The sequence below is a fragment of the Marmota monax genome, unplaced genomic scaffold, assembly GCF_021218885.2.
Source record: "Marmota monax isolate L192 unplaced genomic scaffold, Marmota_monax_Labrador192_F-V1.1 WCK01_AAM20220418_F8-fsc00031, whole genome shotgun sequence".
Lineage (NCBI taxonomy): Eukaryota > Metazoa > Chordata > Mammalia > Rodentia > Sciuridae > Marmota > Marmota monax.
The window spans coordinates 19044162-19058164 of record NW_026695197.1 but is presented as its reverse complement, the minus strand read 5'-3'; the positions used below and the strand labels follow the sequence as shown (position 1 = coordinate 19058164).

The 14003-nt window shown below is 42.5% G+C and overlaps 1 protein-coding gene and 3 non-coding genes across 4 annotated transcripts; all 4 read left to right on the top strand.

Annotated features, from left to right (window-relative positions):
- The first annotated feature begins 9281 nt into the window (after positions 1-9281).
- On the top strand, positions 9282-11639 carry Rpl17 (ribosomal protein L17). The gene is made up of 6 exons (XM_046428413.2): positions 9282-9342; positions 9437-9477; positions 9887-10021; positions 10274-10372; positions 11056-11247; positions 11545-11639. The coding sequence occupies exons 1-6, from the start codon at positions 9303-9305 to the stop codon at positions 11590-11592; spliced, it is 555 nt and encodes a 184-aa protein (XP_046284369.1). The 5' UTR covers positions 9282-9302; the 3' UTR covers positions 11593-11639.
- On the top strand, positions 9543-9607 carry LOC124082019 (small nucleolar RNA SNORD58). The gene has a single exon (XR_006848227.1). It is a non-coding gene; the product is annotated as a small nucleolar RNA SNORD58 (small nucleolar RNA).
- LOC124082020 (small nucleolar RNA SNORD58) lies at positions 10121-10185 on the top strand. Its single transcript, XR_006848228.1, has one exon. It is a non-coding gene; the product is annotated as a small nucleolar RNA SNORD58 (small nucleolar RNA).
- LOC124082021 (small nucleolar RNA SNORD58) lies at positions 11299-11362 on the top strand. The gene has a single exon (XR_006848229.1). It is a non-coding gene; the product is annotated as a small nucleolar RNA SNORD58 (small nucleolar RNA).
- Positions 11640-14003: the final 2364 nt, after the last annotated feature.

The following is a 14003-nucleotide window of genomic DNA, read 5'->3' as shown; positions in this document are numbered from 1 at the left end:
ACCTTAATAAACCATAATAAAATTTTTGACTCTGAGAAATATCACTAATTGATGTTAATAAAACATGAGGTATAGCTGGCCACAGTGGCACACACCTGTGATCCCAGCAGCTTGGGACGCTGAGACAAGAGGATGGAAAGTTCAAGGCCAGCCTTGGCAACTTAACAAGATGCTGTCTCAAAAAAATATAAAGGGCTGGTGACATGGTTCAGTGCTACTGTGCTCCTGGGTTCAATTTCTAATAATACACACACACACACACACAAAAATAGGTAAATGTTTGATAAGGAATTGCATTTACACAGCAATAGTAATACTAAATAATACCACAATAATACACAGTAATTCAGTGTCTTTTGTTGCCCAAAAAGGGAGGATAGTGATTTGCATGAATCCTGGGGTTGATCAGTAAAGGAAGAGTCCAGAGAGCTGCTATACAACAGGGTAAACACAAACTACCAGCCCTTTGTGGAGTTTTGATAGGACCCTGCCAGGGAAATACACCCCCCTTCTCTCTCTCTCATTCACACACACACACACACACACACTCACACACACACACTCACACACACAGAGTCAATAAATGGCAAGATGAAAAGAAAATGTACTTTTAAATTTGACCTTAAAAATTCTTATCTGGTGTGGGGTGAGGTGGAGCACACCCTCCCGTAATCCCATCTCCTAGGGAGGCTTATGCAAGAGGATCCTAAATTCCAGGCCAGCCTCGGCAACTTATTGAGACCCTATCTCAAAAGAAACAACCAAATGTGGTGGGGATGTAACTCAGTGGTAGAGCACTCCTGGGTTCAATACCCAGTACCACACACACACACCCCTCCTAAAAATTTCACAGAAGTAGAGCTATAGTGATAAGGAACAAACTCTGCAGCTCAAGGAATTGAAGAGTCTTAGGAAAACAAACAGAATAGGACCCCTAAGGAAAGCCTAGTGCAGAAAGATGATTCCATAGTACACTAGCTTTTGGGGGTAAGAGAAAACAGGCCAGGGGTAAAGAGGAGATGCCCTGAGAAGCAAATAGAAGGACTCCAACCCCCTGAGGAAAGGATTACATTCTCCTTATTGTCAGGAAAAGAATTCCCCTTTCCGGGCTAATAAGGCTAATTTCTCAGTGAAGATTAAAACTGCATTGTATGGGCGGCTGGGACAGAGGAGAGTGGAACGAATCCCTGCGGAGGGGATTAAAACTTTCCTCCCTGGTCTCTCCTGGAGGCCAGGAGCTGAGCCTCTGAACAGTATTGTTCAAGGGACAGGGGAGGTGGGTGTTCATGCCACAATGGAACACGGACTCCTCTGAAATCCCCAAAGACGGTTCTTTCTACAAAGATGGTCACTAATCCACATGGCTGCCGGCTGACTGATTTAACACATCAGCTGAACAACCCTTCCTAAGAGATTTATGACTGCAACGAAAATCATTGTTTGTCCAAACTGTCAAATCCTGCTGGGCGCACTTGACATCTGCCTTTGCTGGTCAGTGGAAGAATCAATGGCTACTACTTGGGAAAGACTAGGGGTTTGTCATTTCCTGCTGCTCGGAAGAGAGCCACACAGTATGTGAAGTCCCAGTGGTCACCATTAAGTAAACCAAATACAGGGTCTCTGGAGGGTCGTTTCAACTTCGTCTGAGGAGCCTGAGGACATTCATATCCCTTTCCTCACCCCTGCATACTCTTATTACCTAGTGCCTAACGCTGGCTACAGCTTCCCTGATGCTCAGTCAGAATCTATTCCCAGGTCCCTGGCCGTCCCCATCTACCCAGCCTCATGCTGGGACAGTTCTCCTCAGCACTGCCTTCAGTGGGGGTATCTGATGAGCACAGGCAGCAGTGGACATAGAGCAGGGGGTTGTGCACCAGTCCAGGGCAGGGGAGCAGAGCCCCAGTGGGGTGACACAGGACAGCTGACCCAGAGATGGCTGCCTGAGGCAGGGCGGAAAGCAAGGCTAGCAAAGGTGAGGTGGATGAGGTACCTGGAAACTTGGAGGTCCAGAAGTCATTAGGAAGGTACGCGTGTGCAGAACCGGCAGGGAGTGTGATGGCAAAGAGCACGGGCTTCAGACTCGGGCCTAGGTTCACATCCTGCCTCTGCCTCTTCTCAATCTAAGTTCTTTTCTTTTCTTCTCCCCTCTTGGTACTGGGAATTGAACCCAGGGCCACTTTACCACGGAGCTACATCCCTAGTCCTGGTGATTTTTTTTTTTTTTGAGACAGGGTGTTTCAAAGTTGCGCAGGCTAACCTCGAATTTAAGATCCTCCTGTCTGAGCCTCGTGAGTCACTGGGATTACAGGCGTACACAACCTCACCTGGCCTTGAACTGTTAAATGAAACAGTCATACTTAGCCTGGTGGACCCTGGGCTGGGCTTCCTGACCACCTCTACAGGAATGAAGGACTTACTCTCCATCTGCTAGGTAGAGGGGTCCTCAAAGAGGACTGGCTGGAGAAAACTGCCTCACCCAAAGTCACACCTCCTTCCAGGGTCAGCCCACAATCAGTGATGGATCACAGCAGGGAGGTAGGAGAACAAAGGCCCAACTCCGGCCCTGCCTCCAAAATTGGGCAAACTCTGAAGGAACACTCAGCTCCAGGGTTCCCTGGGTTGGAATGGTGCTGGCTGAAGTCTTTTTTTGTGTGCTGTGGCAGTCAGCCCTGCCTTTTCACCAGTGATGCTTCTACCTCCCTGCCAAGGCATGGAATCCAGGGTCACGTGTCCCTGCGACTGACTTTGCTCCCCAAGGAGCCTCAGCTCTTGACATCCAGGTTCCATGGTAAACATAAAGCACCCAGCCCCAAAGCCTGAGGACAGGAAAGTCCACCCCTTCCCCTGCTCCTCAGCTAACTTGGCCAGGCAAACCCAAAAAAATGCATGGAGTGGCTTCTTAGTCGAGTGGATTTTTCCATCTGAGGAAATAAACGGAGGGAGGAAAGGAAAGAAAGGAAGAAAGAAAGATGAAGAAGGGAGGGAAAGAATTGCGTGAGTTCTGTCGTCTGGAACAATTCAGTCTGCAACACCTTGTCCTGGCAGCTCTGGCAGACTCACGCCCTCACTCCTGCAAGCACTGAAACTCCATACAAGCAATTTTTAAAAATAAACTTTTTACTGAAGCATAATATACATAAAGACACATATCATAGGTGTCTAGCTGTATGGGTCTTTATTAAGTGGACCATATACAAGTTAAGAAGCCAGGTAACCAGCTCCCAGCTTGAGATTCAGTACTTGAAAGCCACCTTGTGTCTCCTTCTCGTCACCACTCCCTACCCCGATTGAGGGCCATCACCATCCTGACTTCTTACAGAATAACATTTGTATTTAATATAAAGAGAAAGAACTTCAGAATGAAATTGACCAAATTAATGCTATGAGTGTATCATGGTGAATTCAGCTTTTATCTGTAACTATAATACACTGATACACTGATTTACATATAAATAAATAAATAAATATTAAATAAATACAAAATAAATAAACACAGAATAAATAAATAAACACAAGATAAATAAATACAAGTAGAGTGGGAGGAGGGGGTCAGGGAAAGGGAAGGGAGATGTCCCAGAGATTGAAATGGAGCAAATTATGAATATGTCAAAAGAAATCCACTATTATGTATTACTATAAGGCACTAAAATAGACATTTTTAAAATATGCACATTTAGTCCTACTCTTGAAAGTAGAGGTAGCTTGCAGACATACCATCCTGAATATACCTAATCTTGTCAAAAGTAGAGGTAGCTCCAATGGATGAAGTTTCCAGACACACAAAAAAATCACAGTGAAAAAGAAGAAATTGGCTACAAATTCAAATTATTAACTCCCAGCGGTATGTGATTTAACCTCCAAAAGCCTCAATTTTCTCATCTGTAATATAGGGCAATAGGATCTATCTCATATGCTGTGCCATGCTATCCTATTTGCCTTGCTGACCAACTATTTACAGCTGCTCTCTACAATGTGATTGGACAAGTTATTGAGAAGTTGAGATGTGGCTGGCCCACGCCGAGATGTGCTGTAGGTATGAAACACATGCATCGGTTTTTGAAGACTTGATCTTTTTTTTTTTAAACTTGTAAAATATCTCAATAATTTTTATATCAAGGATGATAGGGAACAGATAGAGGTGAGCAGTGGGAACACAGGTTAAGGGAATAATTCTATAAACGGGGCCCACTGTGCTGGCCTCCACATGCATCGTAAAAAAATTTAAAAAAAATAAAAGCAATTTACCTGCAGCCCTGCCTGACTAAAGTCAACAGGCTACGTTACACTCCTCAGCAAAAACCTGTTATTTGAATGAGAAATGAAAGTCCAAAATGTCAAGAAAAAGCACACAAGTGATTCACCTGAACAGAGCAGCAGCTGCAATGGAAGAAATTCATGTTTTACCAAACTCAATGTCCCCTGGAGTTGCCTTGTTAGGATCTTCAGCAAGCAGCAGCAAAAGGAGCAGAATGAACACTTCCTGAAGGACCCCTATCCATCCCACAGTGCCCTGGTGGTCCTGGCCACCAGGCTTGACCTGGAGAAGCGTCATGTGCAGAAGTAGTTTGTGGCTTGCCAGGCCTCATACCTTGGCCGGGCACCATACCCTCAGCTGGAGCAGCATCTGAGCCCACCTTCTTCCTGGACAGAAGTCGTCTACCTGTGCTGGGCCAGTGGGCTTATGTGGGCACACCCAGAGGCAATGGGCGACTTAAGTGTCAGTCCTTAGGATTTCTTCCCAGAGGACCAACCCTGCTTCTCCAGTCCAGGCCAGGCCTGCGGGCAGCGCACAGGAGGGCGTCCCATCAGCAGCAACCCAGCTTCAGGGCCCCAGTGGGCCAGGGAGCCAGCCTGTGAGGCTCTATATAGCTTCGAAAGCTCCGAGTCTCTGTTGCCACATCTTCAGACCAGGAGGAAGAGGACACGGACAAATCAGGTCCAGGAGATTCCTGAATGTATGTGGGTTCTACGCCTGCCACATTCCGCAGGTCCCGCAGATCCTCACTCTGGCTACTTTCGCATCTGATTGTTGTCCCCACCTGTCATTTCAGTCACCTGGAAGCAAGTGTCTGGGTTTCTGGTCTAGGAGTGGAATGGGTGTTCCTGGATCCACTTCCTTCCCTTGATGCTGCCCCAGAGCTCTTTAGGGGGCTGTGCCCTGCACCCTCGACACTCAGTATTGTGAGCTTCTGCAGGCTTGTGTACTACCTTCGGTTTTCATCAACTCCCTCATGAATATTAAAACATTCTCGTTTTGTTTTTGGTTTTTGGTTTTTTTGGTGGGGGAATAATGAGAATTGAACCCGGGGCACTTTACCCCTAAGGCACATTTCCAGCCCTCTTCATATTTTATTTGGAGACAGGATCTTGTTAACCTCCTGAGGCTTTTGAGCTCCTCAGCCTCCTGCCTCAGCCTCTGGAGCCACTGGTATTATAGGTGTGGATTTCCTTTATCCTGTACTCTTGGCAATTAAAGTCCCTCTGGTTCTCCACCCCACCACCACCAAAAAAAAAAAAAAAAAACACGTTACCCTGAAAGTGGGAATGATTTTTGTGACCTATACATAGACCAGATCCCAGAGCTCAGGGAGATAAGGATAATTCCCCCTACCCATAAAATCTATAAGGACAGAAGATTTCAGCCAGGCATGATGCACACACCTGTGATCCCAATGACTCAGGAGCTGAGGCAGGAGGATCACAAGTTCAAAGCCAGCCTCAGCAACAGCAAAGTGCTAAGCAACTCAGTGAGACCCTGTCTCTAAATAAAATACAAAATAGGGCTGGAAATGTGGCCCAGTGGTCAAATGCCCCTGAGTTCAATCTCCAGTTAATCCCCCTCTAAAAAAGGGACACATTTCAATTAGAACTGGTAAACATGGGCCAAAGCGACCTAGAGTTGTCACAAACAGTGGAAACTTGAAAGTCTGATGTCATCCTTCTGTCAGTCAAAAGGCAAGAGGCGAATTTGAATGGGATTTTAGAATTTTCCCTGGGACCCCCCAAGAAGACTGGAGGGCAGGTGACTGGGGAAGCTGAGGCGAGAGGATAGCAAGTTTGAGGTCAGCCTCAGCAATTTAGTAACACTCTGTCTCAATAAAAAATAAAAAAAGTGAAATAGCGATTTAGCATGGAGAGATATACTAAGTCTTAAAGGAAACCTCCTTGAGCCATTGAGATTCAGAAAGCTGAGCTGCAAATCTTGAAAAAGCAGGCATTTGGCCCATACTCTTGTAAAATGAGGGAAATACACAAGTGCAGGGAAAACTGGCATGAAACAGTGCAGCTTCACCCTGGCTCCAGATCGGCCCCGGATACAGCCCTTTTTTAAGTACTGGACTCCCAACACAGGCTGGGCTTCTCACCCTGGAGATAGCCCACTTCTCCTTTGAATGTGTATCTACTTCCTAAATAAACCTCTGTCTATGTCTTTGTCTGGCTCATGCTGAAATTCTGTTCTGTCAGGTATGCCAACAACCCCTCTGGCCCGGAGTTGAATTCCCACTTCCCTCTGAGAACTCCTAGGACCCTTCTCTGGAGACATTTCTTCTCCCATGATGAAAGGACTAGGGATAGTCACTGGTAGAGTGCCCCAGGTTCAATCCCCAGCACAAAACAAACAACTGGAGTGGGGAGGGGCAAGCGATGTGGTCCTCCTCCTCTGGGAGTGCTCCTCTTCCCTTTTTCAATCCCTTCTAATAAAACTCATGCCCGCTATCTGAGTGGTATGTCTGTAATGAAATCTTTCTGGCCTGATGGCAAGAATCAGGGTGAGAAAGGACTGCCAAGGCTGTCTTAGCCTGGCAGCAGGCCCATGCCCTGTGACAATGACATGCCAAAACAATCCCACTTGGGATACATTACATTATATGAAATGAGCTATTAATATTAAAGTATATATACAAATGGAATCTTATAATACAATACTCTTTTGCTCCGTGTTATGTTTGTTTGCACATGAGTGACTTTAATGACTACTGTGCTATGCACTGTTATAACTTAAAAAGTGTGGGGCTAGGGTTGTGGCTCAGTGGTAAAACGCTCCCCTAGCACATGCGAGGCCCTGGGTTCAATCCTCAGCACCACAGATAAATAAATAAATAAAATAAAGATATTACGTCAACTTACAACTAAAAAATACATACATATATATGTGTGTGTTGTGTGTGTGTGTGTGTGTTTCTTTTTTCTTGTTTTGGTAATAGGGATTGAACCCAAAGGTCACTTTATGGCTGAGTTAAATCCCCAAACTTTTAAAAAATTTTTTATTTGGAGACAGGGTCTTGCCAAGTTTAAGAGTCTCTCTCAGTTGCTGAGGCTGGCTTTGAACTTGCAATCTTCCTGCCTCAGCCTCTGTAATTACTGGGATTATGGGCATGCACTGCTGTACCCAGCCTAAAAAGTGATTTCTATCTCCTAATGTCCTTGCCAAGATGGAGTGCTAACATTAGTCCTAAAAAAAAGTAAAGGAATTGTGTCCATAGACAACTAAAAAAAAAATTGGAAAAAAAGAAAAAAGAAAAAAAGAATTGTTTGCAAATGCCATGCACAGTGGCACACGCCTGTAATGTCAGCGACAAGCGACTAAGATGGAGGATCCCAAGTTCCAGACCAGCCTCAGCAATTTAACAAGATCCTATCTCCAAAAAAAAAAAAAAAAAAGAAAGAAAAAAAAGTGTGGGCTGAGGATGTGGCTCAGTAAAAAACTCCCCTGGGCTCAATCTCAGTAACAAACAAACAAACAAACAACATCAACAACAACAACCAAAAAAAAAAAAAAAAAAATTAAAGGAGATATATATCTGGGATTTGTTTTAAATTGAAACCAAAGGTGCTTAACCACTGAGCCCCATATCCATCCTTTTTTATTTATTTCATATCTTTATTTATTTTTATATGGTGCTGAGGATGGAACCCAGTGGCTTATGCGGGCTAGGTGAGCACTCTAGCACTGAGCCACAAACCCAGTCCCCTTTTTATTTTTTATTTTGAGAAAGGATCTCGCTAAGTTGCTGAGGCTAGCTTTGAACTTGCGATCCTCCTGCCTCAGCCTCCCGAGTCGCTGGAATTACATGCGCCACCACGTCCGGCTTCTTTCTTCTTAATTACGTTTATAAATTACTTTCAAGTAGTATATGATCGCACAATCAAACCTAACGAATGTTCTCGACTAAACAATATCTCTCGTTCACGTCTAGTAACATGTTTCTAACCTAGAACTACAAGCCTGACTTAGTTGACTGATATTTAAAACCCATAACTTTATTTCTGGATACCAAATAAATAAGAGAAATTTGAGACAGTCTCTAAGGAGACTGGCATTCGTTCCAAGCATTCTCAAATCATATCCCACACTCCCTTTCTGCCCTCCCAGTTCTCGGTTTTTATCCTGAAATCTCGCGAGAGGTCGAGTTTTCATGAATTCTCCCAGAAGCCACCGCTCTTCCTCTTCCTGTAAGCGGCCTGAGGTGAGTGCGTCTGTAGAGTCTGGGTACGAGTGTTCAATCCTCCGGTCATCACCGCCATCCTGGCCTCTGGAATGCGGGCGTCAAGGACCCCGGGAGGAAAACTCCCAGGGCTACGATTTCTTGCTGGAAGCGATGTTTCTCTGTGCAAGGAGACGTGGCAGGGTGCCCGATTTGGTGCTCCCCGGCCGGCAGGCCTCTGTGAGCTGCAGAGGAACGTGATGGATGGGGGACGGGGGAGGGAGAAGCTCGTCGGCTGGTGGGGGTACGGGCAGCTGCCCTCCGTGTCTACTCCGACTGTGGAGGTCCAGTGTCCCGCGGTGAGTGGTGGCCAGTACGCGGAGCATTTGTGGCCGCAATGCGAGAAAGTTTTGAGGGAATAAAGGCAGATCGAAACCAAACCCTTCTCAGTTAAGTGCTGCAAATTGGATGGCTCCTACCTAACGTGGGTGGTAGTGTAAAGTCTGTGGTGTGGGAAGCTATTCCTGTGAAGCTGTGTGAATGAAGGGGTTTCTGTAAAGAGGGAGGGAGGGCGGAGAGGATCCGGAGTTGGTTTTTGCTATGTCAAATGCCATGCATTGGCGGCGTCTTAGGTCTAAAAGACCCACGTTTAGATCAAAACTGGCTGTTTTCTTCTAAAGGGGAAGGGAGAGGGTTGATTGGAGGTCCAAATCACTAGTCGTGTAATCAGCGCCGTAGTGGTTGGTTGATGCAGAGGGAAGAGAAGAAAGGACAGGGTGGAGGGAAAGGACGGCTGCGATGATGGCATATCTTAGGACACCTTAAGTATCTATTACTGACAAGTATGGGGTGCTCCCTTCCAGGTGATCTGTGAAAATGGTCCGCTACTCTCTTGACCCGGAAAACCCCACAAAATGTAAGTGAATAGGACATAGATCTATAATTTCTACTTGGGGGTGAGCATAAAAGTATAGCCAGAAATTAACCAAATTTTTTTTTTAATATTCTAGCATGCAAATCAAGAGGCTCAAATCTTCGTGTTCACTTTAAGGTATGAGACTCCTAATGCAATCTAAGTTTTCCACATGTTCTAGTGTTGCTCATCTTTAAAGGAAGCTGCAGTGATGCCTTTCTTAGGACACCTTTGGATTTACCATGAAAACTAATACATTCTGAGCAGCTACCCTTTACTTGTATATTGATTATCATTGTATAATGAGCAATTTGATTCAGGATTTCTGAAATTGAATAAAAGTACCAGAGAATCCTTGAGAAAGTAGTTGGATGTTGGAATTTAAAGATTTTACAGTGGATAAATTGAGGATTAGGATTAATTTTCCCTAGTTCCAAAGTTTCCCAGGCTCTTAGTCACAATTATCATGTATGACAATTTTGAAATTCTATACTTAAATGTTTGCTTTAAAGATTACGCTAACCAAAACTTCATTACTCGTATTTAGAACACCCGTGAAACTGCGCAAGCCATCAAGGGTATGCATATCCGAAAAGCCACCAAGTACCTGAAAGATGTCACATTAAAGAAGCAATGCGTGCCATTCCGGCGTTACAATGGTGGAGTTGGGAGGTGTGCCCAGGTGAGAATTCTTAGTGGCTATTTGAAAATATAAATTGTAAGGAAAGGTGATTGGCTGGGATAATTGTGGCTAGAATCTGCCTTTGACAAGCTTTCTTGGTTGCTGTGATGACTATCTTAGGACACCTTTGGATTAACCATGAAATAAACCATGTGCTGAGCAACCTTGATATTAGATAAAATAGATTCATCATGGTTCCAATGTTCATTTAAACCGTGGAAAGTTACTAATCACATTCCTTCATTTTCTCAGGCCAAACAGTGGGGCTGGACACAGGGCCGGTGGCCCAAAAAGAGTGCTGAATTTTTGCTGCACATGCTTAAAAATGCAGAGAGTAATGCTGAACTTAAGGTACCCAAACCGTAAGCCTCCTTATGTGTATATGCAAATTAAGTGTTGTGCCAGATTTGTATCATTGCTTTGCTCTGATTAAATCTCTCATTTAAATATTCTAAAGACTTCTCTGTCTCCAGCAGTCCAAAATTTTGTCTAAAGATTTTCATAAAAATCTACCAACAGCTGTAACTTTTCTTGTGCCATGAACCTTTTGGTAGTATGATTAATTATCAAAATGATTGCCTTATTAGTGGTTATATCAGGGTGTAGAAACTGGCTGTACATTGTTCTCTTCCTCTAAGCTACATCCTTCAGCTGCCACCACCATCCCCAACCTTTTTGACTGTCCAAGTTGTTATAGACTGGCCTTGAACTTGAGAAGCTCCTGCCTCAGCCTTCTCATAACTTGGGATTATAGGCATAGGGTGGTCACAAACATGATAGTAAACTGGGGATACAACTCAGTGGTAGAGCACTTACTCTAGCACAGTAAGAACATCATTATGGTGATAACTCAGAAAGCAGAGAGTGTCTTGAAAAAATATACCATTGAAGATCTTAAAGGATTGTCTTTCAAAAATGATTTTATTCAGACATGGATGGGGTATTGGTTGGGAATTAGTATTTCCCAATAATGTAGTTAGTAGCTTTAAGACCGTGAAAGATGTTACCTTATTTTGTTCTCCCTCTCTTGCCAGGGTTTAGATGTAGATTCTCTGGTCATTGAACATATCCAGGTCAACAAAGCACCCAAGATGCGTCGTCGTACTTACAGAGCTCATGGTCGGATTAACCCATACATGAGTTCCCCTTGCCACATTGAGATGATCCTCACTGAAAAGGAACAAATTGTTCCTAAACCAGAAGAGGAGGTTGCACAGAAGAAAAAGGTAATTATTTAATAGCTTGATTTTGTTCATGTACTTTAGAAAGATCTATGGTTGCTGTGATGACCATCTTAGGACACCTTTGGAATAACCATGAAAGGAAAGTATTCTGAGCAACCTTTTAACACTTTATTTTGGCTTTCATGACCCTAATTTGTTTCTTGCCTAAACAATAAATAATAATTTTGTAGTCAGTATATCAAATGCATATAATTATCTGTGGTCCCACTTAGGTTTCCCTAGCCACTTTAAATACATGTCCCTGAAATCTCAAAATTTTTTTTCTTTTTCCTTTCCCAGATATCCCAGAAGAAGCTAAAGAAACAAAAACTTATGGCACGGGAATAAATTCAACAAAAAATAAATGCAAATAAAAGGATGTTGGTTGTCTTTTATTATGTTTGTGTGGTGGTGTTGGGGATTGAACCCAGGGCCTAGCAAGTATTTTGGGTATTCTCAGAAGTCATAAACTAAAATTAGAACAGGCTTTTGTTTCTGTTTTGGGTCTTTGGCCTTGAACCCCTAGGATCAAAGTCATCCTCCAGCTTCTGAAGTAGCTAGGATAGTCCAAAATATGCTATTTTAATTCTCTTGAGATCCTGTGTATAAAATATAATATGGGGAAATTTCTGAAACTTTGTATTTTTTAAACAGCCTTGAGATTTAGCATGCCATATAGTCCACCCATTTATAAAGGGTATTGTTCAGTGAGGTACTCCATCACTACAATCAATTTTAGAATTTGTTCCTTGTCCCATAAAGGAATTTATGTGTGTGTGCTGGGGACTTAACCCTGGCTGTGTCCCAGCCTTTTTTATTTTGAGTTGCTGAGGCTGGTGTTGAATTTGGAATCATCCTGCCTCATGCTTACCAGTTGCTGAGATTATGGGCATGCATCATCACACCTGACCCATCAAAGAGTCTTAACAGTAGTTAACTCATTCTCCATTTCCCCTATTGATCCCTAAGTAACTACTAATCTATTTTCTGTATAGATCTGCCTCTTAACATTTCATGAAAATTGAGTTAGTGTCTGATTTGGATTTCACGGCATGTTTTGGGGGTTTGTGTGTATTATGGCATGTATTCCATATAATCAATTCCTGAACAGTAGCTGTTCAAATAGTGTTGCAAAGCCTTGTGTGCACGTTTTTTGTGTAGGCATTTTTGCATTTCTGTTTTGATCATAAGATGATCCCAGTAACATGGTGAGGAACTGTCAAAAGACATTCCCACCAGCAGTGGTTCCAAATTCTTACCAGTACAAAATTTCAGGTAACAATCCTAAAGGTGATGAAGTGGTACAACCGTTTTTTGTTTTTTTTTTTCCTGAGTCCGCTACAGCTTTAATGAGAAATAGGACTAGTTGTCAGGTACAAGAAAAACCTGAGCATTTTAGTAAAACTTTCATGTTAACCATCTAATAAGCATTATTATAATCCACAAGGTAAAGTACTAAAATCAAGTTACAATAAATCCATGAGTAATAGTAGTTGTTCACATAAAAATTTTCATAATACTAAGTCCATTTTTAAACAATTTACAGAACATTTTATACTTTCAAAGGGCAACATAGGCATCAACATTTTGCTTTTCATAAAGTAACAATAACATAGGACACTTAGAACTAATGCAGTTGAATGCACTTTGAAACTATTAGACATTCAAGTGACCATTTAAAATACTTAAAATTTAAAGTTGTAATAAATACACCAGAAAATGGAGAATGCCATTTTTACACCAGTTTACACAAGCCTGTGGAGTGCAATAAAATAATCAACTTGACCTTCACAAATCTTTATAAAATCTCAAACTCTGAAAGGTAAAAAAAATCATTATATATATATATCTGTTCATTTCAAAATTCTTCACAGTATTCTACCCTTCATTTCATAATTAAATCTTACAATCTATATCTGTGTCATCTAATTAGAGGTGCCTTCAGATTTTCAATATAAATTAAAAGACATTTCAAAATAAAATTTATTCCACTAAAATGTCCATGTGTAGTGGTTTAAAGATTGAATACTGAGAATGCTACATCATTATCTGGAAATTTACTTAACTGTTGAGTCCTTATCAAAGTAGTTAGCATAAGAGCAACTGAGGTCCGCCACAGAGAACCCATAAGCAGGTCACCTTAGAGTGCATTGAAAATAGAAAATGAAGACACCCACCTTCTGGAATCTTGAAACCCACACTCCAATCACAAGGAGATGTAGAGCTTTCCAAGGAGGCAGAAACTTTGTCTAAAATTTCAAGATAATCCACCTGACTGTCAGAAATGTATATGCTAGGCAGCACATGATAGAAAATTAGGCTACACTCATTATTTATAAAGAAGTCAAAGCAATGCCCAGAAGGGCAACAGATAACATTCCATTTGCCTCAGAAACCTGCCACTATCTCTTACAAAATTCTGTGAGATGGTTAAAACCAGAAGTATGTGTTTATAACCATACATAATTCAAATTAGGGGACATGATAAAAAGTATTTTATTCCCCACAAAAGACACTATTAATAAAGATTTTCTCTCCTCACAGATGGCCCATAGCACAGGTAGCCAACCTCTATATTTATCTCTCACAGACCCCAAAATGTACTCTGCCAAAGAAAAGACTTCAGAAATCAGAGAGCTAATTTTAACTTAAGATCTTCCTAGGACTTTTTGTAAATAATGAGTTCCTACCCACATCTGAAGGCAACCCGACAGGTAAAAAGACAACAATGTACTAAGACATTAAGGAAACATAATCTT

Excerpts from the sequence above, each read along its gene's own strand:
- Rpl17 (XM_046428413.2), top strand. The coding sequence starts at position 9,303 with ATGGTCCGCTACTCTCTTGACCCGGAAAACCCCACAAAAT. Across the intron at positions 10,373-11,055 it reads AGAGTAATGCTGAACTTAAG|GGTTTAGATGTAGATTCTCT; the intron begins GTACCCAAACCG and ends CTCTCTTGCCAG. Across the intron at positions 11,248-11,544 it reads AGGTTGCACAGAAGAAAAAG|ATATCCCAGAAGAAGCTAAA; the intron begins GTAATTATTTAA and ends TTCCTTTCCCAG.